General features: G+C 45.2%; 1 protein-coding gene across 2 annotated transcripts in view; it reads right to left on the bottom strand.

Moving 5' to 3' along the window:
• Positions 1-26,300, bottom strand: part of LOC139263942 (tetratricopeptide repeat protein 39B) — a 182,258-nt gene that overhangs the window by 104,191 nt on the left and 51,767 nt on the right. For both annotated transcript variants that reach the window (XM_070880031.1, XM_070880049.1), the window contains one exon: positions 17,520-17,554. In XM_070880031.1, the coding sequence (XP_070736132.1) occupies positions 17,520-17,554 (35 nt within the window). The remainder of the gene's footprint in view (positions 1-17,519; positions 17,555-26,300) is intronic.

Here is a 26,300-nt window from a genome sequence, read left to right as displayed (position 1 = left end):
TCATCCTTCTAAACGCCAGTGAATAAAGGCCCAGTTGATCCAGTCTCTCCTCATATGTCAGTCCAGCCATCCCGAGAATCAGTCTGGTGAACCTTCGCTGCACTCCCTCAATAGCAAGAATGTCTTTCCTCAGATTAGGGAGATTCAAACTCCACATCCAGTCTACCAAGATTGCCTACTTCCAAAGCATGGCCAGTCTTTGCCCTAACCTAACCAAACCTAACCTACACTGCTGCTGGTCATCAAGACCGGTTGTCACCATCAGACCCAACGTTTCCAATGCCTTCCTTAATGTCCTCCTGAACTCCATCCACCATAAACATCAACTCATTCAGAACACCATGACCGAGCTCTTATCCCACACAAAGCCCCGATTACCCATCAGCCCAATTGTTTCTTCCATTGGCTCCCCAGCTCCTAGCTTGTCAACTTCAAAATGCTTGCCCTCGCCAACAAATGCAGTAAATCCTCCTGTCTTTGTAACCTCCCTCCTCTGGCCCCATCTTTGTGACCTCCCCCAGCCCTACAGCCCTGTCTTCGTAGTCCACTCCAGCCCTGTCCTTGTAAACCCCTCCAGCCCGGTGGTCCTCTGAAAATGAACAGATCTGACTAAATATTTTCAGTTTGGATCATGTTAGAGAAAAGATGCCAAAGATAATTTATTTTTAAAATGTAATACTGTTATTTATTTGAACTTACAAACAGTGCTTTAAATATAGTGATTACTATTAACAGCAATAAGATTTACAATTGAAATCATCCATAAACCATGCATGAAAAACGAGATCTTCAGTGCGAGAAGGAGTTCACTTCACCTCGCATTGCAGCAGCTTTATTTCTTCTCGTCAATGCACCCTGCAGAATGCATACTGATGTTCAAAACCATGAGCAACACAGCTTTATATAAATAATACACCAGCATCGCAAGTGGCTCATTGATATGCCAGAGAGATAATGGGCTTGTTTTAATCTGTAATCCAGCAACCATCTGTTAGTCAACAAGCAACGAGAAGCATAAAATGGGACGAACCAAAATCAAATGCTGACACAATCAACATAGATTAATCTGAATACACAGCCATTGTATTTAAATAATCACACACTACCCACCACGAGTCATCAACCATTCACTTTCTAATTGCTCAAAAGATTCAAGCCAGTGTCACATTAATGGATACGTTTATTTGTACTGCCAAAATGGCCACCATGCTCCATCTTTTGTCTATGATTGGTCCCCTTGGAGGATCAACCACACCCTAAAGTTTCGCAGGAATGTGTAACTGGAACCGCCCATCCAAAGGTCTCACTGACTTTGCAAATTGTAACTCGATCCACTTTGACTTCCTGAAGTGACAGAGGACAAAGCTCCCCAGAAGACAGCAAGGGCCAGCCAAAGTCCTGTATCCCAGGCCAAGTACATCCCTCCCCCAGCCCAAATGCATGCCTCCCCCAGCTAAAGTGCCTTACCCAAGTCCAAGTGCATGCCTCCCCCAGCTGAATTGCCTTACCCCAGTCCAAGTGCATGCCTCCCCCAGCTAAAGTGCCTTACCCCAGTCCAAGTGCATGCTTCTCCCAGCTAAAGTGCCTTACCCCAGCGCCAGTACATCCTTCAACCCATAGGGCAGGCATTGTGTGCAGATTGTTAACAGGTTTATTGGGTATGAAGTGAATAGTGACAGTGTCGTGACTTCTGGATATCATCCACTCCAACGATATCCCTTGTAGGGGTTGGAAGAACGTGATCGTCATCCTTGAATTCCGTCTCTCCCCTCCGATTCGCCCTGCTTCTCCTGCCCTGCCCTGCCTTTCTCTCTCTCTCGGGCTCTCTGGTCCAGGACTGCCACTATCGGCGAGGGAGCGATTCGATGAGGGAGCAAGTCGGGGCCTAGCGAGTCCTTGGGGAATCAGCAGTGGAAGAGAGTCGGGGCCTCAGCGAAGTCTGGGGCCTCAGGTCCTGCTTCTCGGCACCACATGGTGGGAATGATTCGGGGCCGGTGTGAAAATTTACTTTTAAAGTTACATTTTCTGTTAAATGTACCCTTTTGTAGTAAAACAAAATGGAATCTCAGTTCTCCCAGAAGTCCCTACAGCAGACAGCCTGCCTCTGTATAAACGAGGGTTTCATCATCATAGGCAGTCCCTCGGAATCGAGGAAGACTTGCTTCCACTCTTAAAAATGAGTCCTTAGGTGGCTGAATAGCCCAATACGAGAACCACAATCCCGGTCACAGGTGGGACAGATAGTCGTTGAGGGAAGGGTGGGTGGGGTTGGTTTGCCGCACGCTCTTTCCGCTGCCTGCGCTTGATTTCTGCATGCTCTCAGCGATGGGATTCGAGGTGCTCAGCGTCCTCCCGTGCACTGAACAGTCAAACCATGCAAAGCTAGCAAATTTGTCCTGTTAAAAGGTGATGGGGGAGGGGAGGGGGAAAGTTCAAGAGAATGTTCAATTTGCTTACAAAGCACTCAATCAGTTATTAAACAATGTGAGACAAAGAATCCTCCCAGGAGTTCCCCAGGTCGGAATATGAAAGGAAGGTCAATTAACCTGCTGAAGGAAGCTACACTTGTTTTTGACTGAAATCAAACAAGACGACTCTTCTTCCTCCAATGGCATCCTTTGTGACTGTGACAAAGGTAAACTATCCTTCCTCGTCCTTCTTGACTTGTCTGCAGCCTTTGACACAGTTGACCACTCTATCCTTCTCCTACGCCTCTCCATCGTCATCCAGCTGGGTGGGACTGCACTCACCTGGCTCCACTCTTCTCGATCTAATCGCCTGCAATGGCTTCTCTTCCCGTTCCCGCATCATTACCTCAAGTGTCCCCCAAGGATCTATCCTTGGCCTTCCTCCTAGTTCTCATCTAAATTCTGCTCCCTTGGCGACACCATCCGAAAATACAGCATCAGTTTCCACATGTAGGCTGACGACACCCAGCTCCACCTCTCCACCGCTACTCTTGACCCCCTCCACTGTATCTAAATTGTCTGGATGAGCAGAAATTTTCTTCCAATTAAATATTGGGAAGACCGAAAACATTCGGTCCCTGCCACAAACTCCGTTCCCTAGCCACTGACTCCATCCCTCTCCCCAACTTCTGTCTGAGGCTGAACCAGACTGTTCACAACCTTGGTGTCATACTTGACCCTGAAATGAGCTACCGATCACATATCCGTGGCATAACTAAGACCACATGTTTCCACCTCCGTAACATCACCCGTCTCTGCCCTTGCCTCAGCTCATTGGCTGCTGAAACCCGCATCCGTGCCTTTGTTATCTCTAGACTTAACTATTTAAGCACTCCTGGCTGGCCTCTTATGTTCTACCCTATATAAACTTGGTGATCCAAATCTCGGCTGTCCATGTCCTAACTCGCACCAAGTTCCGTTCACTCATCCCCCCTTGCTCGCTGACCTACATTGGCTCCCGGTTAAGCAGCCCCTCGATTTCAAAATTCTCATCCTTGTTTTCAAATCCCTCCATGACCTCACCCCTCCCCATCTCTCTAATCTCCTACAGCCACCTACCCCACCCCAAGATACCTGCATTCCTGTAATTCTACCCTCTTGAGCATCCCTGATTATAATCGTTCAACCATTGGTGGCCATGCCTTCTGTTGCAAGCTCTGGAATTCCCTGCCTAAACCTCTCCACCTCTCTTTCCTCCTTCAAGATGCTCCTTAAAACCTACCAAACCTACCTCTCCGTAGGTGGCTCAGTGTCAACTTGTATTTGTCTTATAATACTCCTGTGAAGCGCCTTGGGATGTTTTACTATGTTAAAGGTGCTATATAAATGCAAGTTGTTGTTATTGTTGTACATTACAACAGTGACTACACTTTAAAAGTCATTCATTGGCTGTAAAGCTCTTTGGAACATCCTGAGGTCATGAAAGGTGTTACATAAATGCAAGAGAGTCCTTAGATCACAGATATTCTTCTGCAACACATTACTATGACATGGAGCAAATGAAACATACGAAAATGATGGACATGATCCAAACCTCCCTTTCCTGAATTTACACGAGAGCCGTTGCCAACGATCCAACATTCATTTTTCTCATGGAGCGAGCTGCCTGTGGAGTGCCCAGACTAGTTTCTACCCCTTAAACTACTGGCAGTGCACTTTATACAACACTATATACACACTATTTTACATACTAAGGGCTAGAAATTCCATTTTTGGTCATAGCAGTATTTTTTCACCAAAAATACCGCTACGAGGCCTAACGTTCAGGATAAAATGTGCCCAGCGGTAAAAATCGACATTGCACGAGGACTCGTGACCGCATGGATGAATTACAACAATTGTACATTCCTGTCTGGCGTAAAAATAAAAAAGGGAAGGTGGCTCAACCGTGGCTATCTCGGGAAATCAGGGATAGTATTGAAGCCAAGGAAGTGGCATACAAATTGGCCAGAAATAGCTGGGGTCTGGGAGAAATTTAGAACTCAGCAGAGGAGGACAAAGGGTTTGATTAGGGCAGGGAAAATGGAGTACGAGAAGAAGCTTGCAGGTAACATTAAGGCGGATTGCAAAAGTTTCTATAGGTATGTAAAGAGAAAAAGGTTAGTAAAGACAAACGTAGGTCCCTTGCAGTCAGAATCAGAGGAAGTCATAACGGGGAACAAAGAAATGGCAGACCAATTGAACAAGTACTTTGGTTCAGTATTCACTAAGGAGGACACAAACAACCTTCCGGATATAAAAGGGGTCAGAGGGTCTAGTAAGAAGGAGGAACTGAGGGAAATCCTTATTAGTCGGGAAATTATGTTGGAGAAATTGATGGGATTGAAGGCCGATAAATCCCCAGGGCCTGATGGACTGCATCCCAGAGTACTTAAGGAGGTGGCCTTGGAAATAGCGGATGCATGGACAGTCATTTTCCAACATTCCATTGACTCTGGATCAGTTCCTATGGAGTGGAGGGTAGCCAATGTAACCCCACTTTTTAAAAAAGGAGGGAGAGAGAAAACAGGGAATTATAGACCGGTCAGCCTGACCTCAGTAGTGGGTAAAGTGATGGAATCAATTATTAAGGATGTTATAGCAGCGCATTTAGAAAATGGTGGCATGATAGGTCCAAGTCAGCATGGATTTGTGAAGGGGAAATCATGTTTGACAAATCTTCTGGAATTTTTTGAGGATGTTTCCAGTAAAGTGGACAAAGGAGAACCAGTTGATGTGGTATATTTGGACTTTCAGAAGGCTTTCGACAAGGTCCCACACAAGAGATTAATGTGCAAAGTTAAAGCACATGGGATTGGGGGTAATGTGCTGACATGGATTGAGAACTGGTTGTCAGACAGGAAGCAAAGAGTAGGAGTAAATGGGTACTTTTCAGAATGGCAGGCAATGACTAGTGGGGTACCGCAAGGTTCTGTGCTGGGGCCCCAGCTGTTTACATTGTACATTAATGATTTAGACGAGGGGATTAAATGTAGTATCTCCAAATTTGCGGATGACACTAAGTTGGGTGGCAGTGTGAGCTGCGAGGAGGATGCTATGAGGCTGCAGAGTGACTTGGATAGGTTAAGTGAGTGGGCAAATGCATGGCAGATGAAGTATAATGTGGATAAATGTGAGGTTATCCACTTTGGTGGTAAAAACAGAGAGACAGACTATTATCTGAATGGTGACAGATTAGGAAAAGGGGAGGTGCAAAGAGACCTGGGTGTCATGGTACATCAGTCATTGAAGGTTGGCATGTAGGTACAGCAGGCGGTTAAGAAAGCAAATGGCATGTTGGCCTTCATAGCGAGGGGATTTGAGTACAGGGGCAGGGAGGTGTTGCTACAGTTGTACAGGGCCTTGGTGAGGCCACACCTGGAGTATTGTGTACAATTTTGGTCTCCTAACTTGAGGAAGGACATTCTTGCTATTGAGGGAGTGCAGCAAAGATTCACCAGACTGATTCCCGGGATGGTGGGACTGACCTATCAAGAAAGACTGGATCAACTGGGCTTGTATTCACTGGAGTTCAGAAGAATGAGAGGGGACCTCATAGAAACGTTTAAAATCCTGACGGGTTTAAACAGGTTAGATGCAGGAAGAATGTTCCCAATGTTGGGGAAGTCCAGAACCAGGGGTCACAGTCTAAGGATAAGGGGGAAGCCATTTAGGACCGAGATGAGGAGAGACTTCTTCACTCAGAGAGTGGTGAACCTGTGGAATTCTCTGCCACAGAAAGTGGTTGGGGCCAATTCACTAAATATATTCAAAAGGAGTTAGATGAAGTCCTTACTACTCGGGGAATCAAGGGGTATGGCGAGAAAGCAGGAATGGGGTACTGAAGTTTCATGTTCAGCCATAAACTCATTGAATGGCGGTGCAGGCTAGAAGGGCTGAATGGCCTGCTCCTGCACCTATTTTCTATGTTTCTATGTTTCTAAACCGCAAATTTTCTGCAACTTTTCTCTGAGGCCGATACCGTCACGAGTTGGGCCTAAGGAGGGGGGAAAACACCCTAAAGAAAATTGCAAAAAATTAAAAATCACAAAACATTCACAAGACACTTAACTATCAAATCGCCGCAAAAGAATTAAAAAATAAAAACTTTAACTTACCTATTTTGCAAGTCTTCATACCTATCGCTGTTCCAAGGGCTGAAACGCTGATTTTTCCTGGGAATTTTTTTTCGTCCTATCTACAGGTCCACTGCAAGCCTAATTTCTGATGAAAGCGCTATTTCGAGTCTTGCACACTGGCAGTCCACCCCCCAGCGGTACATAAAAACTGCCGGCACAAGACCGCTCCAAATTTCCCGGTTTGCCGTTTTTCACCAAAAACAACTAAATATCACCAAAAGAAAAACAGGCGCAAGGTTGGGGAAATTCCAGCCCTAAATATACACACCCACAAATACCTTGGTTTCGCAAGAAAATATCCAATTTTCTATACATACATAAATAAATATATATAAATAAAAACACAGCTTGAAAAGCATGTAGCAATAGCCAGCTTTAATTAGCACGCAAAATAAGTTAAAATACAAACAGTAAATTTGTTTGAAAACATGGGGGAGTGAATTCTCCTCATAAAGGCTGCTGATATTCTAGGGACAAGTTAATCCAGACATGCGACATCTGTCGATTTTCCAAAGCCAAATAAACTGATTTCATCCGCACAGGGATAAGGCAGCTAAAGAATACTTTTCCAAAGCTCAACAATCAGTGCTGTAGTTTAAACCATTTTCGCTGCACAATGAAAGCATTGCAAGCTCAATTAACACAAATATTTTCAGATGCTACAGAGCAGAGAAAACACTATAATAAGTATGGATTCTAAGCTGTGACAGCAACATTAACAGAACCAGGAAGTAAATTTCAGCAAAATGCCCATGGTTTCCTAACAGTTATCATTTGTGGGGATATTTACCAATGTGACTCTAAACCAGGCTCTTAACATCCAATACAAGTTAAAAAGAATAGAAATTCCAGTTATTAACATAACTATGTTTACTAATTAATGCAGGTTTATATTAGGCCTTAGAAAAAAGCAAACTAAGCACTGGAGTTTATTTCTAGAGGGATAGAATTGAAAAACAGATAGTAAGAGTTTCTACAGGTACATAAAAAGGAAAAGAGTGGGTAAAGTAAATGTTGGTCCCTTGGAGGATAAGACTAGGGAATTAATAATGGAGAACAGGGAAATGGCAGAGACATTGAACAAATATTTTGTATCAGTCTTCACGGTAGAAGACACTAAAAACATACCAATAGTGGATAATCAAGGGGCTATAGGTAGGGAGGAACTTAATACAATCATTATCACTAATGAAGTAGTACACGGTAAAATAATGGGACTAAAGGTGGACAGGTCCCCTGGACATGAAGGCTTGCATCCTACGGTTTTAAAGGAAGAGGCTGCAGAGATAGTGGATGCATTGGTTGTAATCTACCAAAATTCCTTGGATTCTGGGGCGGTTCCAGCGGATTGGAATACCACAAATGTAATGACCCTATTTAAAAAAGGCGGCAGACAAAAAGCAGGAAACTAGAGACCAGTTAGCCTAACATCTGTCGTTGGGAAAATGCTGGAGTCCATTATTAAGGAAGCAGTAGCAGGATATTTGGAAAAGCATAATTCAATCAAGCAGAGTCAGCATGGATTTATGAAAGAGAAATGATGTTTGACAAATTTGCTGGAGTTCTTTGAAGATGTAACGAGCAGGGTGGATAAGGGGGAACCAGTGGATGTGGTGTATTTGGATTTCCAGAAGGCATTCGATAAGGTGCCACGTAAAAGGTTACTGCACAAGATAAAAATTCATGGGGTTAGAGGTAATATATTAGCATGGATAGAGGATTGGCTAACTAAAGAAAAGAGAGAGTCGGGATAAAAGGGTCATTTTTCAGTTGGCAAACAGTGACTAGTGGGGTGCCACAGGGATCGGTGCTGGGTCCTCAACTATTTACAATCTATATTAATGATTTGGATGAAGGGACCAAGTGTAATGTAGCCAAGTTTGCTGATGTTACAAAGATGGGTAGGAAAACAAATTGTGAGGAGGATACAAAAAATCTGCAAAGGGATATAGATAGGCTAAGTGGGCAAAAATTTGGCAGATGGAGTATATTGTGGGAAAATGTGAGGTTATTCACTTTGGCATAAAAAATAGAAAAGCAAATTATAATTTAAATGGAAAAAAATTACAAAATGCTGCAGTACAGAGGGACCTGGGGGTCCTTGTGCATGAAACATAAAAAGTTAGTGTGCAGGTACAGCAAGTAAGCAGGAAGGCAAATGGAATGTTGGCCTTTATTGCAAGGGGGATAGAGTATAAAAGCAGAGATGTCCTGCTACAATTATACAGGGTATTGGTGAGACGACACCTAGAGTACTGCATACAGTTTTGGTCTCCGTATTTAAGGAAGGATATACTTACGCTGGAGGCTGTTCAGAGAAGGTTTACTAGGTTGATTCCGGAGATGAGGGGGTTGACTTATGAAGATAGGTTGAGTAGGTTGGGCCTGTACTCATTGGAGTTCAGAAGAATGAGAGGTGATCTTATCGAAACATATAAGATAATGAGGGGGCTCGACAAGGTGGATGCAGAGAGGATATTTCCACTCATAGGGGAAACTAAAACGAGGGGACATTGTCTCAGAATAAGGGGCCGCCCATTTAAAACTGAGATGAGGAGGAATTTCTTCTCTGTGGGTTGTAAATCTATGGAATTCTCTGCCAAAGAGAGCTGTGGAGGATGGGTCATTGAACATATTTAAGGCAGAGAGAGACAGATTTTTGAGCGATAAGGGAATAAAGGGTTATGGGGAGTGAGCAGAGAAGTGGAGCTGAGTTCATGATCAGATCAGCCATGATCTTATTAAATGGCGGAGTAGGCTCAAGAGACCAGGTGGCCTACGCCTGCTCCTATTTCTTACATTCTTACACTTATATATAACCTTGGTTAGACCACAATTGGAGTACTGTGCGTGTTCTGGTCTCCACAATACAAAAATGTTATAGAAGCATTGGTGAAAATGGAATAAAGATTTACAAGGATGATGCAAGAACTGAGAGGAAAGACTGAGCAGGCTGAGATCACCCTTTTCTCTCGAAAAGAGAAGGCAGAGAGGTGACCTGATGGACATCTTTAAAATGATAAAGGGGTTCCATTCTCCACTTGTAGGAGATTCAAAAACTAGGAGGGGGGGCGGGGGGGGGGCATATGTATAAGCTTGTCACGAACAAATCCAATAATGAATTCAGGAGAAAGTGCTTTATCCAAAGCGTGGTAAGAATGTGGAATACGCTACCACTGGGAATAGTTGAGGTGAATAGCATAGATACATTTAAGGGGAAGCTACGTGAGCAGATGAGGGAGAAAGGAATAGAAGAATATGTGGTGGGGATAGATGAAGCGGTGGGGGGACAGTTGGAGATAAAGGAGGCTCATGTGGGGCATATGCACCAGTATAGGGCAGGTGGGTTGATTGGCCCGATTGTGTGCTGAAGACTCAGTGTAACTGTTTGGGATTGGGAGTTGGCTATTAGAGTTTCACAATCTGAAAATGCATTAATTTGTGAAGCTAACTCCTCATCCCAACAACCAAAGACAAGGCTCAATTTTGGCCAGGAGTTGCTCCGTTTTATTTTTGAGTAAGCAAATCAACGGAGAGGCTGAGGACGAGGAGCGATTGAACTGGCTGGCATTGTGATTCAACGGAGAGGTTGATGGGGGAGGGGGGGGAGGGAAGAGGGAGAGAGGTCACAAGACTCAAGGGCGGGGGGGGGAAGGAGGAGAAGGGAGGTAGATCACAAGGGGGGGGGAGGAGAAGGGAGGTAGGTCACAAGGGGGGGGGGGGAGGGAGGAGAAGGGAGGTAGGTCACAAGGGGGGGGGGAGGAGAAGGGAGGTAGGTCACAAGGGGGGGGGAGGGGGAGGCAGAGGAAGAGAGGAGAGGACAAAAGACCTTTGGGTGTGGTCCATCCATACAGACCTGGCTGGGGGTGGGGGGGGGGGTGAAAGAAAGAGAGAGAGAAAGAGAGAAAGAGAAGAGAAAAAGAGACAGACAGACAGACAGACAGACAGAGAGGAGCGGCTCAACCAATATTTCGTAGCCTGGACCATTCCGGAAGCTACTTGCAATACGCCCCTGAGATTGTCGGTCAGCTCACTGTTGTGTGCTGCATGCTGCATAACTTAGCCATCATGAGGCAGCAGCAGCTGGTAGTGAAAGACGACCCACCTGTGGTGAGAGTGGCTGATGATAATGATGTGGAAGATGCAGGTGACGAGCAGGAGGAGGATGATGATGAGGATGAGGAAACCATGCAAGTGCCTGAGGCTGGAGCACGACGGAGGAGGGCGGGCCATCGTGCTCCTTTAACAATTGCTCGAGCCTTGCACCAGCAGCTCATCTGTGAACGCTTTGCTGCTGCCCGAGGGCTCAGCGACAACTATTCCACACGGACATGTTTATTTTTTGGAGCAGTTCCGTAATGTTGTGTTGTGTTAATGGAACATGATTCAATTTTAATGTAAAATATATTTTATTCAAAAGTTTACAATGTACTTAACTTTACTGTAATAAAATTATTCTTATATCAAACTTTACTTTCTTCTAAGATCACTTAAAAACTTGCAAATTTACATAACTTACAACAAAATATCAATGTGAGAACAGTTACAACAGTAACAGCAGCAGTAGCAAAGAAAGGCTGCCCCCATCTCTCCTCCCCCTCAGTCTAACACCGCCCGCTGCGCCTGGTCTTGGACTCACCACCACCTGTGCCCGCAGGCGGTGGCGGAGTGATTTTGGGCTTGGTACCAAGCTTATTCCTTCTAACATCTCGTTTAATGTGTACTTCTTGATGGGTGGTTGTGGGGGGAGGGATCAGATGTTAATGTGGAGGGCCCGGCTTGGGTCTCTTCAGAGGCTGGTGTGGGGATTGCAGTGGGAGTGGTAGTTGATTCTGTCAATGGGCGCGGGGTCTGGGCGTGTTCCCTGATTGCAGCAGCTAACTCACAAATGCCATCCCTCATGCACCCTGACAGTGTCTCAGCGGACTGAAACACTCCCTCCCTGATGGTCTGTGTCATTGTCGGTGTTGTCCTTTCCACTACCTCTGACATTCCCTCCCTCCTGGACATTATTCCCTCACTGACGTTCCCAGACATCGTTCCCATTTCCCGTGTTAGAAACATACAAACATAGAAACTAGGTGCAGGAGTAGGCCATTCGGCCCTTCTAGCCTGCACCACCATTCAATGAGTTCATGGCTGAACATGCAACTTCAGTACCCCATTCCTGCTTTCTCGCCATACCCCTTGATTCCCCGAGTAGTAAGGACTTCATCTAACTCCTTTTTGAATATATTTAGTGAATTGGCCTCAACAACTTTCTGTGGTAGAGAATTCCACAGGTTCACCACTCTCTGGGTGAAGAAATTCCTCCTCATCTCGGTCCTAAATGGCTTCCCCCTTATCCTTAGACTGTGTCCCCTGGTTCTGGACTTCCCCAACATTGGGAACATTCTTCCTGCATCTAACCTGTCTAACCCCGTCAGAATTTTAAACGTTTCTATGAGGTCCCCTCTCATTCTTCTGAACTCCAGTGAATACAAGCCCAGTTGATCCAGTCTTTCTTGATAGGTCAGTCCCGCCATCCCGGGAATCAGTCTGGTGAACCTTCGCTGCACTCCCTCAATAGCAAGAATGTCCTTCCTCAGGTTAGGAGACCAAAACTGTACACAATACTCCAGGTGTGGCCTCACCAAGGCCCTGTACAATTGTAGCAACACCTCCCTGCCCCTGTACTCAAATCCCCTCGCTATGAAGGCCAACATGCCATTTGCTTTCTTAACCGCCTGCTGTACCTGCATGCCAACCTTCAATGACTGATGTACCATAACACCCAGGTCTCGTTGCACCTCCCCTTTTCCTAACCTGTCACCATTCAGATAATAGTCTGTCTCTCTGTTTTTACCACCAAAGTGGATAACCTCACATTTATCCACATTATACTTCATCTGCCATGCATTTGCCCACTCACATAACCTATCCAAGTCGCTCTGCAGCCTCATAGCATCCTCCTCGCAGCTCACACTGCCACCCAACTTAGTGTCATCCGCAAATTTGGAGATACTACATTTAATCCCCTCGTCTAAATCATTAATGTACAGTGTAAACAGCTGGGGCCCCAGCACAGAACCTTGCGGTACCCCACTAGTCACTGCCTGCCATTCTGAAAAGTCCCCATTTACTCCTACTCTTTGCTTCCTGTCTGACAACCAGTTCTCAATCCATGTCAGCACACTACCCCCAATGCCATGTGCTTTAACTTTACACATTAATCTCTTGTGTGGGACCTTGTCGAATGCCTTCTGAAAGTCCAAATATACCACATCAACTGGTTCTCCCTTGTCCACTCTACTGGAAACATCCTCAAAAAATTCCAGAAGATTTGTCAAGCATGATTTCCCTTTCACAAATCCATGCTGACTTGGACCTATCATATTACCTCTTTCCAAATGCACTGCTATGACATCCTTAATAACTGATTCCATCATTTTACCCACTACCGATGTCAGGCTGACCGGTCTATAATTCCCTGTTTTCTCTCTCCCTCCTTTTTTAAAAAGTGGGGTTACATTGGCTACCCTCCACTCCATAGGAACTGAACCAGAGTCAATGGAATGTTGGAAAATGACTGTCAATGCATCCACTATTTCCAAGGCCACCTCCTTAAGTACTCTGGGATGCAGTCCATCAGGCCCTGGGGATTTATCGGCCTTCAATCCCATCAATTTCCCCAACACAATTTCCCGACTAATAAGGATTTCCCTCAGTTCCTCCTCCTTACTAGACCCTCCGACCCCTTTTATATCCGGAAGGTTGTTTGTGTCCTCCTCAGTGAATACCGAACCAAAGTACTTGTTCAATTGGTCCGCCATTTCTTTGTTCCCCGTTATGACTTCCCCTGATTCTGACTGCAGGGGACCTACGTTTGTCTTTACTAACCTTTTTCTCTTTACATATCTATAGAAACTTTTGCAATCCGTCTTAATGTTCCCTGCAAGCTTCTTCTCGTACTCCATTTTCCCTGCCCTAATCAAACCCTTTGTCCTCCTCTGCTGAGTTCTAAATTTCTCCCAGTCCCCGGGTTCGCTGCTATTTCTGGCCAATTTGTATGCCACTTCCTTGGCTTTAATGCTATCCCTGATTTCCCTTGATAGCCACGGTTGAGCCACCTTCTCTTTTTTATTTTTACGCCAGACAGGAATGTACAATTGTTGTAGTTCATCCATGCGGTCTCTAAATGTCTGCCATTGCCCACCCACAGTCAGCCCCTTCAGTATCATTCGCCAATCTATCCTAGCCAATTCACGCCTCATACCTTCAAAGTTACCCTTCTTTAAGTTCTGGACCATCGTCTCTGAATTAACTGTTTCATTCTCCATCCTAATGCAGAATTCCACCATATTATGGTCACTCTTCCCCAAGGGGCCTCGCACAACGAGATTGCTAATTAATCCTCTCTCATTACCCAACACCCAGTCTAAGATGGCGTCCCCCCTAGTTGGTTCCTCGACATATTGGTCTAAAAAACCATCCCTTATGCACTCCAGGAAATCCTCCTCCACCGTATTGCTTCCAGTTTGGTTAACCCAATCTATGTGCATATTAAAGTCACTCATTATAACTGCTGCACCTTTATTGCAGGCACCCCTAATTTCATGTTTGATGCCCTCCCCAACATCACTACTACTGTTTGGAGGTCTGTACACAACTCCCACTAACATTTTTTGCCCTTTGGTGTTCTGCAGCTCTACCCATATAGATTCCACATCATCCAAGCTAATGTCTTTCCTAACTATTGCCTTAATCTCCTCTTTAACTAGCAATGCTACCCCACCTCCTTTTCCTTTTATTCTATCCTTCCTGAATGTTGAATACCCCTGGATGTTGAGTTCCCAGCCCTGCTCATCCTGGAGCCACGTCTCCGTACTCCCAATCACATCATATTTGTTAACATCTATTTGCACAGTTAATTCATCCACCTTATTGCGGATACTCCTTGCATTAAGACACAAAGCCTTCAGGCTTGTTTTTTTTTTAAAACACCCTTTGTCCTTTTAGAATTTTGCTGTACAGTGGCCCTTTTTGTTCTTTGCCTTGGGTTTCTCTGCCCTCCACTTTTCCTCATCTCCTTTCTGTCTTTTGCTTTTGCCTCCTTTTTGTTTCCCTCTGTCTCCCTGCATTGGTTCCCATCCCCCTGCCATATTAGTTTAAATCCTCTCCAACAGCACTAGCAAACACTCCCCCTAGGACATTGGTTCCGGTCCTGCCCAGGTGCAGACTGTCCGGTTTGTACTGGTCCCACCTCCCCCAGAACCGGTTCCAATGCCCCAGGAATTTGAATCCCTCCCTGCTGCACCATTGCTCAAGCCATGTATTCATCTGCGCTATCCTGCGATTCCTACTCTGTTATTGCTGTTACTTCTCCTGACAGTCCCGCTACCTCATCACTCATCCCACTGATGGTGTCCAGGAGTGATCGGGTAAGGTCAGTGCTCTCCGCACTCAATGACATGATCTGAACCACATCTGGTGCATCCTGCATCTCAGGAGAGCGTGGTCAATTTCTCCTTCCCGTCACCCTGAATCTGCCTCGCAGCATCCCAGTGGGAGCCGGAGGCTCGGACAGTGGGGCCCCGAGTGTTATTTGCTGCATCCCACGACTGGGACCTGCAACCTTGGATTGTGGGAAACCATGGAATGTCCCACCAGAACTCAAACCACTAGTTATGGAAGGGGCTGGCAACTCCGATAATTGCACATGCTCCATATTCAGTATATAAGTGGCAACTTCATCCAGCTGACCCAGCTCCCTCTCACCCCCATGTTGGTCTGGAGGGTTGGCTTGGACGATGTTCTCGTCTTCAGGCTCGCCTGCATCTGTGTCTGAATCTTCTTCTGCATTTTCAGGATTGGCATCAGGTTCTGCAAAATATAACAGAACAGTCAAATGGTTAGCAGCAGAGGAGGGGGCAGGATGGGTGGCATGAGTAGGATCACATGTAGCAGGCCAGGCAGCAGGTTGATTTGAAGGGCCACGATGAATTTTCAGGACTTACCCTCTCCCTTGAGTGTGGGCCCAGCTTGTGCAGTACTGATGGTTTTTCTTCAAGCAGGACCCATCAAAGCAGCGACCCTGTCTTCCAAGGGTATCAATGCATGCAGATTTGGCGGGCCTCCTCCAGTTCGAGTTCTTTCCCTTTTGTTGTGGACCAATTTCTTCTGCAAAGATGAAAATGCAATTTTTTTTACAAAGAGGGTGTTTTTCTGCTGGGTGGGACATATACAGCTGGTCACATTGACAATTGCATTGAATAAATGAAAATATTACTTACACTAACTACTTGACCAAGGTTCTGCCACTTCTTTTTACACTGGCTTCCAGATCTCTTGGTGTTCACCACTGCGCAGTAATCTTCTGCAACTTGGTTCCAGCGTTTCTTTTCTTTGGGTGGCACTTTTGTGCGACCTCTGCTAGTATCCAGCTCCTGCCATCTGGTCTCAATGACATTAACTAGTATCTCCACTTCTCCCAGCAAGAAATTCTTTGTTCTTGGTCCACGTTGCTGCATTGCTACAGCTGCTCTGAGACACTCACTGCACTTTTCCAATGCTCTAAGACACAGAGATTTTTCCAAACACACAGTAGTGATTTTGCATATGCAGCAGTGATTTTTCCAAATACAGCACTCCTTCTGACACTTCTACTGACATGCAGCAGTGATTTTACCAAACAGAGCACTGTTTCTTGAATTCAGCAGTGATTTTCCTATCACAGCACTCCTTCTGGCATGAAAACACAAGCAGCTAGCTAGCTCTTTAAAAATGGCTGATTGCCAACTCGCTGCGCTATTGCTCTTGCGCGGACATCACCATACTCCACTGTGCATGTGCAGACATCCTAGCACGTTTTCCACACAGAACGTAGGCTCCACCCACCCTAGTCGATTGGCCACGCTGTGCGACTGCAGTGAAGAGGCCAGACAGCGGCCAAAGTTCCAAAAAAAATTTCCGCCGCATCTTGGAACGTACATAAGCGCCGCAACTCCGGTAAGTGCGCCGAAAAACAGGCTTGGCCAAAATTGAGCCCAATGAGTGGACCTCCATACAATACTGAGAGAGTGTTGCACTATTGGAGGTGCCATCTTTTGGATGAGACATCTTGGGCGGACATAAAAGATCACATGGCACTATTTGAAGAAGTGCAGGGGAGTGCTCCTGGGTGTCCTGGAATAATTGGTATCCCTTAACCAACATCAATAACAAACAGATAATCTGGTAATTCTCTCATTGCTTTGTGGGACATTGTTGTGCTCAAATTGGTTGCGGCGTTTCCTATATTACAACAGTGGCTACACTTCAAAAGTAAGTCATTGGCTGCAAAGCGCTTTGGGATATCCAGAGGTCATAAAAGGCACTACAGAAATACAAGTCTTCGTTCACTTTCTCTCCAGACCTTAGCATTCAGACAAATACCAACGACCCAGATCAGAAAGGCTCTGGTATACACCATGATGGCACAAGAAAAGCCAAGTTGAATAAAACATGGGATTGTTCCAGCATGGAGTCATCTGACAGAGACATTTGAATGAGAAGCACTTGGCCATAGAATAAAACTCCGCAAGGCAGTTCAACTAACACTAATAGAGTAAAGGATATTTCACGTAGTGACTTATGAAGTAGAAGATTTTTTTTCTTAAATTAAAATGGGTATCACCACTCTGGTCATTGTAAAGATTGTATTGACAAACACACAGCACAGTAAAGTGACTTGTAGTGCCCAACATGCAAAGAGAGCACAGCCATTCCATGTTTTTCTCCCCCATCAAAACATTGATGGGTCCCTTTTAATACTTGGAACTATCTACAAATGAGTGCAATACGAAAAAAGACCAGAAGCAGTGCTGAAGTAGTTTTCAAATAACCTTGTATGCTTTTGCCCCCACATATATATTGCAAGGTATTACAAAACTCAAAACAGTAAAATTGTACTTACACTGGGATCTTTTCATAGGCATCTTCAAATTGGTCCTGTAAAACAAACAAAGTACGATGATTTCCCTCTAGTGGTTGATGAAGATAAGGAAAGTGAAAAATTGTGTGAATTATCATCTTCAATTTTCCAATGGAGGGAAAAAAAGTTGCATCATCTAAATATGCATTTCATGACAGCTTTAATTGTGAATTTAATCTGCAAATTGCTGCGCTCCACAGATTAAGTCAGAGAGCAAATGTTAAACATTTCCCTCCCTCGAAGTACTATAGTTTGTGGTGAGGGAAAGAGGGAAAAAACGCAAACTGCACAAATCATGTAATGAGGGCAAGAGATAAAATGCTGCATTTAGCACTGCTTCACAAATTTAATCTGGACGTGGTTTAAGAAACGTGATGATTTTTTTAAGATTATCGTATTTAAGTTGACAAAGAAAAACAACATAAATCAAAAAGCCAGAGAAACATTACCTTCTGGCAATTTCATGTGATCCGTGCTTCTGGTGGCATCATGAATATCAGGCCCATTGTCCGAACAAAATCTATGCTAGGGAGTGGTGCGGTGGCCAAAAAAATTAATTCCAGGGGGAAATGGGGAGAAAGGGAAAGGAAGGAAAGATGACATTTGACAAGTTGCCACAATTATTGATAAAATTAAGGATAACAGTATTGGAAGTGTGGTGATATGAATAGCAAGATTGTTACAGGACAGAAAGCAAAGAGCTTATTCTGATTGGAGGGATGTAAACAGTGGAGACCCCTAGGCTCAATGTTGGGACAATTGCTCTTAATAAATATCATCTCTACTTGGATATAGAGAGCACAATATCAACATTTACAGACAACGCAAGAGCAAGGTGAACTGTAAAGTAATATTTGCGCCACCCAAGTGCCAGGCAAAGACCATATCCAGCAAGAGTCTAACCACCTTCCCTTGACATTCAATAACATTACCATCGCCAAATCCCCCATCAACATCCTGGGGGTCACCATTGACCAGAAACATAACTGCACCAGCCACATAAATACTGTGGCTACAAGAGCAGCTCAGACGCTGGGCATTCTGTAACGAGTGTCTCACCTCCTGACTCCCCAAAGCCTTTCCACCGTCTACAAGGCACAAGTCAAGAGTGTGATGGAATACTCGCCACTTGCCTGGATGAGTGCCGCTCCAACAACACTCAGGAAGCTCAACAGCATACAGGACAAAGCAGCCCGCTTCATTGGCACCCCATGCACCACCTTAACATAGAAACATAGAAAATAGATGCAGGAGCAGGCCATTCAGTCCTTCTAGCCTGCACCGCTATCCAATGAGTTCATGGCTGAACATGAAACTTCAGTACCCCCTTCCTGCTTTCTCGCCATACCCCTTGATCCCCCGAGTAGTAAGGACTTCATCTAACTCCCTTTTGAATATATTTAGAGAATTGGCCCCAACCACTTTCTGTGGCAGAGAATTCCACAGGTTCACCACTCTCTGGGTGAAGAAGTCTCTCCTCATCTCGGTCCTAAATGGCTTACCCCTTATCCTTAGACTGTGACCCCTGGTTCTGGACTTCCCCAACATTGGGAACATTCTTCCTGCATCTAACCTATCTAAACCCGTCAGGATTTTAAACGTTTCTATGAGGTCCCCTCTCATTCTTCTGAACTCCAGTGAATACAAGCCCAGTTGATCCAGTCTTTCTTGATAGGTCAGTCCCACCATCCCGGGAATCAGTCTGGTGAATCTTCGCTGCACTCCCTCAATAGCAAGAATGTCCTTCCTCAAGTTAGGAGACCAAAATTGTACACAATACTCCAGGTGTGGCCTCACCAAGGCCCTGTACAACTGTAGCAACACCTCCCTGCCCCTGTACTCAAATCCCCTCGCTATGAAGGCCAACATGCCATTTGCTTTCTTAACCGCCTGCTGTACCTGCATGCCAACCTTCAATGACTGATGTACCATGACACCCAGGTCTTGTTGCACCTTCCCTTTTCCTAATCTGTCACCATTCAGATAATAGTCTGTCTCTCTGTTTTTACCACCAAAGTGGATAACCTCACATTTATCCACATTATACTTCATCTGCCATGCATTTGCCCACTCATCTAACCTATCCAAGTCACTCTGCAGCGTCATAGCATTCTCCTCGCAGCTCACACTGCCACCCAACTTAGTGTCATCCGCAAATTTGGAGATACTACATTTAATCCCCTCGTCTAAATCATTAATGTACAGTGTAAACAGCTGGGGCCCCAGCACAGAACCTTGCGGTACCCCACTAGTCACTGCCTGCCATTCTGAAAAGTCCCCATTTACTCCTACTCTTTGCTTCCTGTCTGACAACCAGTTCTCAATCCACGTCAGCACACTACCCCCAATACCATGTGCTTTAACTTTGCACATTAATCTCTTGTGTGGGACCTTGTCGAAAGCCTTCTGAAAGTCCAAATATACCACATCAACTGGTTCTCCTTTGTCCACTTTACTGGAAACACCCTCAAAAAATTCCAGAAGATTTGTCAAACATGATTTCCCCTTCACAAATCCATGCTGACTTGGACCTATCATGTCACCATTTTCCAAATGTGCTGCTATGACATCCTTAATAATTGATTCCATCATTTTACCCACTACTGAGGTCAGGCTGACCGGTCTATAATTCCCTGTTTTCTCTCTCCCTCCTTGTTTAAAAAGTGGGGTTACATTGGCTACCCTCCACTCGATAGGAACTGATCCAGAGTCAATGGAATGTTGGAAAATGACTGTCAATGCATCCGCTATATCCAAGGCCACCTCCTTAAGTACTCTGGGATGCAGTCCATCAGGCCCTGGGGATTTATCGGCCTTCAATCCCATCAATTTCCCAACACAATTTCCCGACTAATAAAGATTTCCCTCAGTTTCTCCTCCCTACTAGACCCTCTGACCCCTTTTATATCCGGAAGGTTGTTTGTGTCCTCCTTAGTGAATACTGAACCAAAGTACTTGTTCAATTGGTCTGCCATTTCTTTGTTCCCCGTTATGACTTCCCCTGATTCTGACTGCAGGGGACCTATGTTTGTCTTTACTAACCTTTTCCTCTTTACATACCTATGGAAACTTTTGCAATCCGTCTTAATGTTCCCTGCAAGCTTCTTCTCGTACTCCATTTTCCCTGCCCTAATCAAACCTTTTGTCCTCCTCTGCTGAGTTCTAAATTTCTCCCAGTCTCCAGGTTCGCTGCTATTCCTGGCCAATTTGTATGCCACTTCCTTGGCTTTAATACTATCCCTGATTTCCCGAGATAGCCACCTTCCCTTTTTTATTTTTACACCAGACAGGAATGTACAATTGTTGTAATTCATCCATGCGGTCTCTAAATGTCTGTCATTGCCCATCCACAGTCAACCCCTTAAGTATCATTCGCCAATCTATCCTAGCCAATTCACGCCTCATACCTTCAAAGTTACCCTTCTTTAAGTTCTGGACCATGGTCTCTGAATTAACTGTATCATTCTCCATCCTAATGCAGAATTCCACCATATTATGGTCACTCTTCCCCAAGGGGCCTCGCACAATGAGATTGCTAATTAGTCCTCTCTCGTTACACAACATCCAGTCTAAGATGGCCTCCCCCCTAGTTGGTTCCTCGACATATTGGTCTAAAAACCCATCCCTTATGCACTCCAGGAAATCCTCCTCCACCGTATTGCGTCCAGTTTGGCTAGCCCAATCTATTAAAGTCACCCATTATAACTGCTGCACCTTTATTGCATGCACCCCTAATTTCCTGTTTGATGCCCTCCCCAACATCACTACTACTGTTTGGAGGTCTGTACACAACTCCCACTAAGGTTTTTTGCCCTTTGGTGTTCTGCAGCTCTATCCATATAGATTCCACATCATCCAAGCTAATGTCTTTCCTAACTATTGCATTAATCTCCTCTTTAACCAGCAATGCTACCCCACCTCCTTTTCCTTTTATTCTATCCTTCCTGAATGTTGAATACCCCTGGATGTTGAATTCCCAGCCCTGATAATCCTGGAGCCACGTCTCCGTAATCCCAATCACATCATTAAATATTAGCTCCCTCCACTATCGCTGCACCGTGGCTGCAGTGTGTACCATCTACAAGATTCACTGCAGCAACTCGCCAAGGTTTCATCGACAGCACCTCCCAAACCCGCAACCTCTATCACCTAGAACGCCAGTAGGCGTATGGAAACACCATCACCCATGACAGTATTCCAAGAGTAGATGAGCTCTCCTAGTGCCCTGGTCAACTTTCAACCCTCAAATGAACATCAACAAGAGAGATTAACTGGTCATTTATCTCATTTGCCATTAATGGGACATTGCTAAGCATACTTTGGCTATCAAGAAAGACTGGATCAACTGGGCTTGTATTCACTGGAGTTCAGAAGAATGAGAGGGGACCTCATGGAAACGTTTAAAATTCTGACGGGTTTAGACAGGTTAGATGCAGGAAGAATGTTCCCAATGTTGGGGAAGTCCAGAACCAGGGGTCACAGTCTGAGGATAAGGGGTAAGCCATTTAGGACCGAGATGAGGAGAAACTTCTTCACCCAGAGAGTGGTGAACCTGTGGAATTCTCTACCACAGAAAGTAGTTGAGGCCAATTCACTAAATATATTCAAAAGGGAGTTAGATGAAGTCCTTACTACTCGGGGGATCAAGGGTTATGGCGAGAAAGCAGGAAGGGGGTACTGAAGTTTCATGTTCAGCCATGAACTCATTGAATGGCGGTGCAGGCTAGAATGGCTGAATGGCCTGCTCCTGCACCTATTTTCTATGTTTCTATGTTTCTATGTATCACATCGCTTGCAATAAGAGCAGCCATACTTCAAAACTCATTCATTGATTGTGAGGCACTTTGGGAATGTTCTGAGGACGTGAAAAAAAAAATGCTGTATAAATGCAAGTTCTATCTTTAAGTGACGTCAGGAGGATAGAGACAGGTTATTGGATGGGGCAGATGCCAGAGAAATTTAATGTCGACAAAAGTGAGATAAAAATCATAGGTTGCACTACAGTTATCATATTGCATCCAGTTTGGGTGCCTTGCTTTAAGGAAGGAAGTCAAGGTCATGGCGAGGATGCATAAGAGATTCCCCATGATGATATCAGAGAGGAGAGTGCAACAAAATTTGCAGATGACACAAAGATTAGTGGGAAAGCGGGTTGTGTAGAGGACACAGAGAGGCTACAAAGAGATTTAGATTTAAGTGAATGGGCTAAGGTTTGGCAGATGGAATACAATGTCGGAAAATGTGAGGTCATCCACCTTGGGGAAAAAAAACAGTAAAAGGGAATATTATTTGAATGGGGAGAAATTACAACATGCTGCGGTGCAGAGGGACCTGGGGGTCCTTGTGCATGAATCCCAAAAAGTTAGTTTGCAGTTCAGCAGGTAATCAGGAAGGCGAATGGAATGTTGGCCTTCATTGCGAGAGGGATGGAGTACAAAAGCAGGGAGGTCCTGCTGCAACTGTATAGGGTATTGGTGAGGCCGCACCTGGAATACTGCATGCAGTTTTGGTCACCTTACTTAAGGAAGGATATACTAGCTTTGGAGGGGGTACAGAGACGATTCACTAGGCTGATTCCGGAGATGAGGGGGTTACCTTATGATGATAGATTGAGTAGACTGGGTCTGTACTCGGTGGAGTTCAGAAGGATGAGGGGTGATCTTATAGAAACATTTAAAATAATGAAAGGGATAGACAAGATAGAGGCAGAGAGGTTGTTTCCACTGGTCGGGGAGACTAGAACTAGGGGGCACAGCCTCAAAATACGGGGGAGCCAATTTAAAACCGAGTTGAGAAGGAATTTCTTCTCCCAGAGGGTTGTGAATCTGTGGAATTCTCTGCCCAAGGAAGCAGTTGAGGCTAGCTCATTGAATGTATTCAAATCACAGATCGATAGATTTTTAACCAACAAGGGAATTAAGGGTTACGGGGAGCGGGCGGGTAAGTGGAGCTGAGTCCACGGCCAGATCAGCCATGATCTTGTTGAGTGGCGGAGCAGGCTCGAGGGGCTAGATGGCCTACTCCTGTTCCTAATTCTTATGTTCTTATGTTCTTATGAGTCTTTAATCATGTGGAGAGGTAAAGAAACTGGGGCCCTTTTCGGTAAAACAAAGTGGTGAGTCAATAATGAGAGAGCATAATGTCTTACTTCTGCCTTTCGTTCACCACAATACTGCTGCAGCTGTCGATCTGCTGAATCACTCATTCACCTCCACCTTGGATGGACTTATCCCCAATAAAACCCTTACTCTCTCCCACCCTGGTCATTCCTCCTGGTACAGCGCCCATCTTTTCTCCCTCCAGTCCAAGGGCACAGACTTGAACCTATCTGGCGCATAACTGGTTTAGCCACCCAGTCAGATCGAGTTGGTCCACATAAGCACTATCGGGCCCTGCTCTCCTCTGCTGACACAACTCACTACTCCAGGATCATCCTAGAATGCAACGATAACCCCCAGCTTCATTTCTCCACAATCAATCGCCTCCCTTAAACTCCTCACTCCTGCCCCCTCCACCCTCACTTTCAACAAGTGCGAGGAGCTCATTGATGTCTTGGTCCCCAATACTGAGACCATTTATTCAGTTGCCTCGGCCACATTCCCCATTCCCGCAGGCTTCCTTGGCCCAAGTCCCGAAGCCATGACTTTCTCTAGTTCCCCTCCTAATCGCCCCTTTGTGCCCTCTCTAAACTCACCTTGTCCCTGATGCACCTCCAGCTCTCTCGATGCCATTCCCACTAAACCGCTGCCCACCCAGCTTCCCTTCCTGGTCCTCATGCTAACAGATGTTGTAAATGGTTCCCTCTCCTCAGGTACTGACCCCCTCACTTTCATAACTGCCTCATCACCCCCTCCTCAAAAAAAAACACCGTCAGACTCTCTGACCTTGCAAACTACTGCCCTATCGCCAACCTCCTTTTCCTCTCCAAAGTCCTGGAGTATGTTGTTGCCTTCCAAATCTGTATCCATCTTTTCTGCAACTTCATGTTTGAAACTCCGTAATCAGGTTTGCACCCCTGCTACACATCCTGTGACCATGGTGCACTCTCCTTGTTCGTCCATCACAACCTCTCTGCAGACTTTGAAATGTCTGACCACACCATCCTCATCCAAAGCCTCTCCCCTGCTTTCCAGCTTAGTGAGACTGCCGTCACTTGGTTCCACTCGTAACTATCCAGTCATAGCCAAGAGCACTGGCTTCTCTTCTCATCCCCATACTTTGGAGTCCCCCAAAGATCTATCCTTGGCCCCTCCATTTCCTCATCTACATGCTGCTCCACAGTGACATCTTCCAAAGATATGGTCAGACAGAATCGATGGAGAGAAACAGAGTTACCATTTCAGGTTGATGCCCCTTCATCAGAACCTCCATTCTGATGAAGGGTCATCAACCTGAAACATTAACTCGGTTTCTCTCTCCATATATGCTGCCTGACTTGCTGAGTATTTCCAGCAGTGTCTGTGTTTATTTCAGATTCCAGCATCTGCAGTATTTTGCTTTTGTCCAAAGATATGGGGCTAGAATTTGTCCAAATAACGATATCACTGTTTTTTGACGTTATTCGCGATTAACTACTTTTTTTCCCACCGAAATAATGTCAAAAAATAAAGGCCTAAAATGACCAAACGTTTTGTAATGTTTGGCGAAGCAGTAAAAAGGCATTGTTTTTAACGACAAAAATGAACTTTTCTGCGATAAATAAAACGGCCGTTCTGCGCATGTACGGAAAATTCTCTTCGCCTGTTTTTCACGTGACGGGTGCACCCATGCACCTACTTTTGTCTTCACTGATCTTTTTCTCTTCACATATCTATAGAAGCTTTTGCAGTCAGTTTTTATGTTCCCAGCAAAGCTTCCTCTCATACTCTATTTCCTCCCTCCTAATTAAACCCTTTGTCCTCCTCTGCTGAATTATAAATTTCTCCCAGTCCTCAGGTTTGCTGCTTTTTCTGGCCAATTTATATGCCTCTTCCTTGGATTTAACACTATCCTTAATTTCCCTTGTTAGCCACGTTTGAGCCACCTTCCCCGTTTTATTTGTACTCCAGACAGGGATGTGCAATTGTTGAAGTTCATCCATGTGATCTTTAAATGTTTGCCATTGCCTATCCACCGTCAACCCTTTAAGTATCACTCGCTGTCTATCCTAGCCAATTCACGTCTCATACCATTGAAGTTACCTTTCCTTAAGTTCAGGACCCTAGTCTCTGGCCCCCGCCACAAACTTCCTACACTGACCTTAGATCCCATCTCTCACCCCACCCACCATCTCAACTTGAAGCTGGCTGTTCACAACCTCAGCATCCTGTTTCACCTCCGATCTTCTCCCTCGCAAAGACTGCCCAACTTCACTTCGGTCTCTAGCTCAGCCCAGCTGCTGCCGAAACCGACAACCTGGTCACCTCCAGATTTGACTATTCCAATGTTCTTCTCTGTTCTCCCTTCTTCCACTCTCCTTAAATTTTAGCTCATCCAAAATGTTGTTGCCCATATCCTAACCTGCACCAAGTCCCACTCGCCCATCACCGCTATGCTCACTGACCTACAATGTCTCTTGCTTCCCTAATGCCTCAAATTTAAAATTCTTTGCCTTGTGTTCAAAATCCTTAATGGCCTTACATATCCCTAGGTCTGTAACATCCTGAGAACTCTGCATCCCCTATTCCCTTCACTCCACCACTGGTGGCCATGCCTTCAGCCAGCTTGGCCCCAAGCTCCGAAATTCCCTCACTAAATCCCTCCCTCCTCTTTTAAGACACGCCT

The sequence above is a fragment of the Pristiophorus japonicus genome, chromosome 1 (assembly GCF_044704955.1).
Source record: "Pristiophorus japonicus isolate sPriJap1 chromosome 1, sPriJap1.hap1, whole genome shotgun sequence".
NCBI lineage: Eukaryota > Metazoa > Chordata > Chondrichthyes > Pristiophoridae > Pristiophorus > Pristiophorus japonicus.
This window is presented reverse-complemented; position numbering and strand designations above follow the sequence as displayed.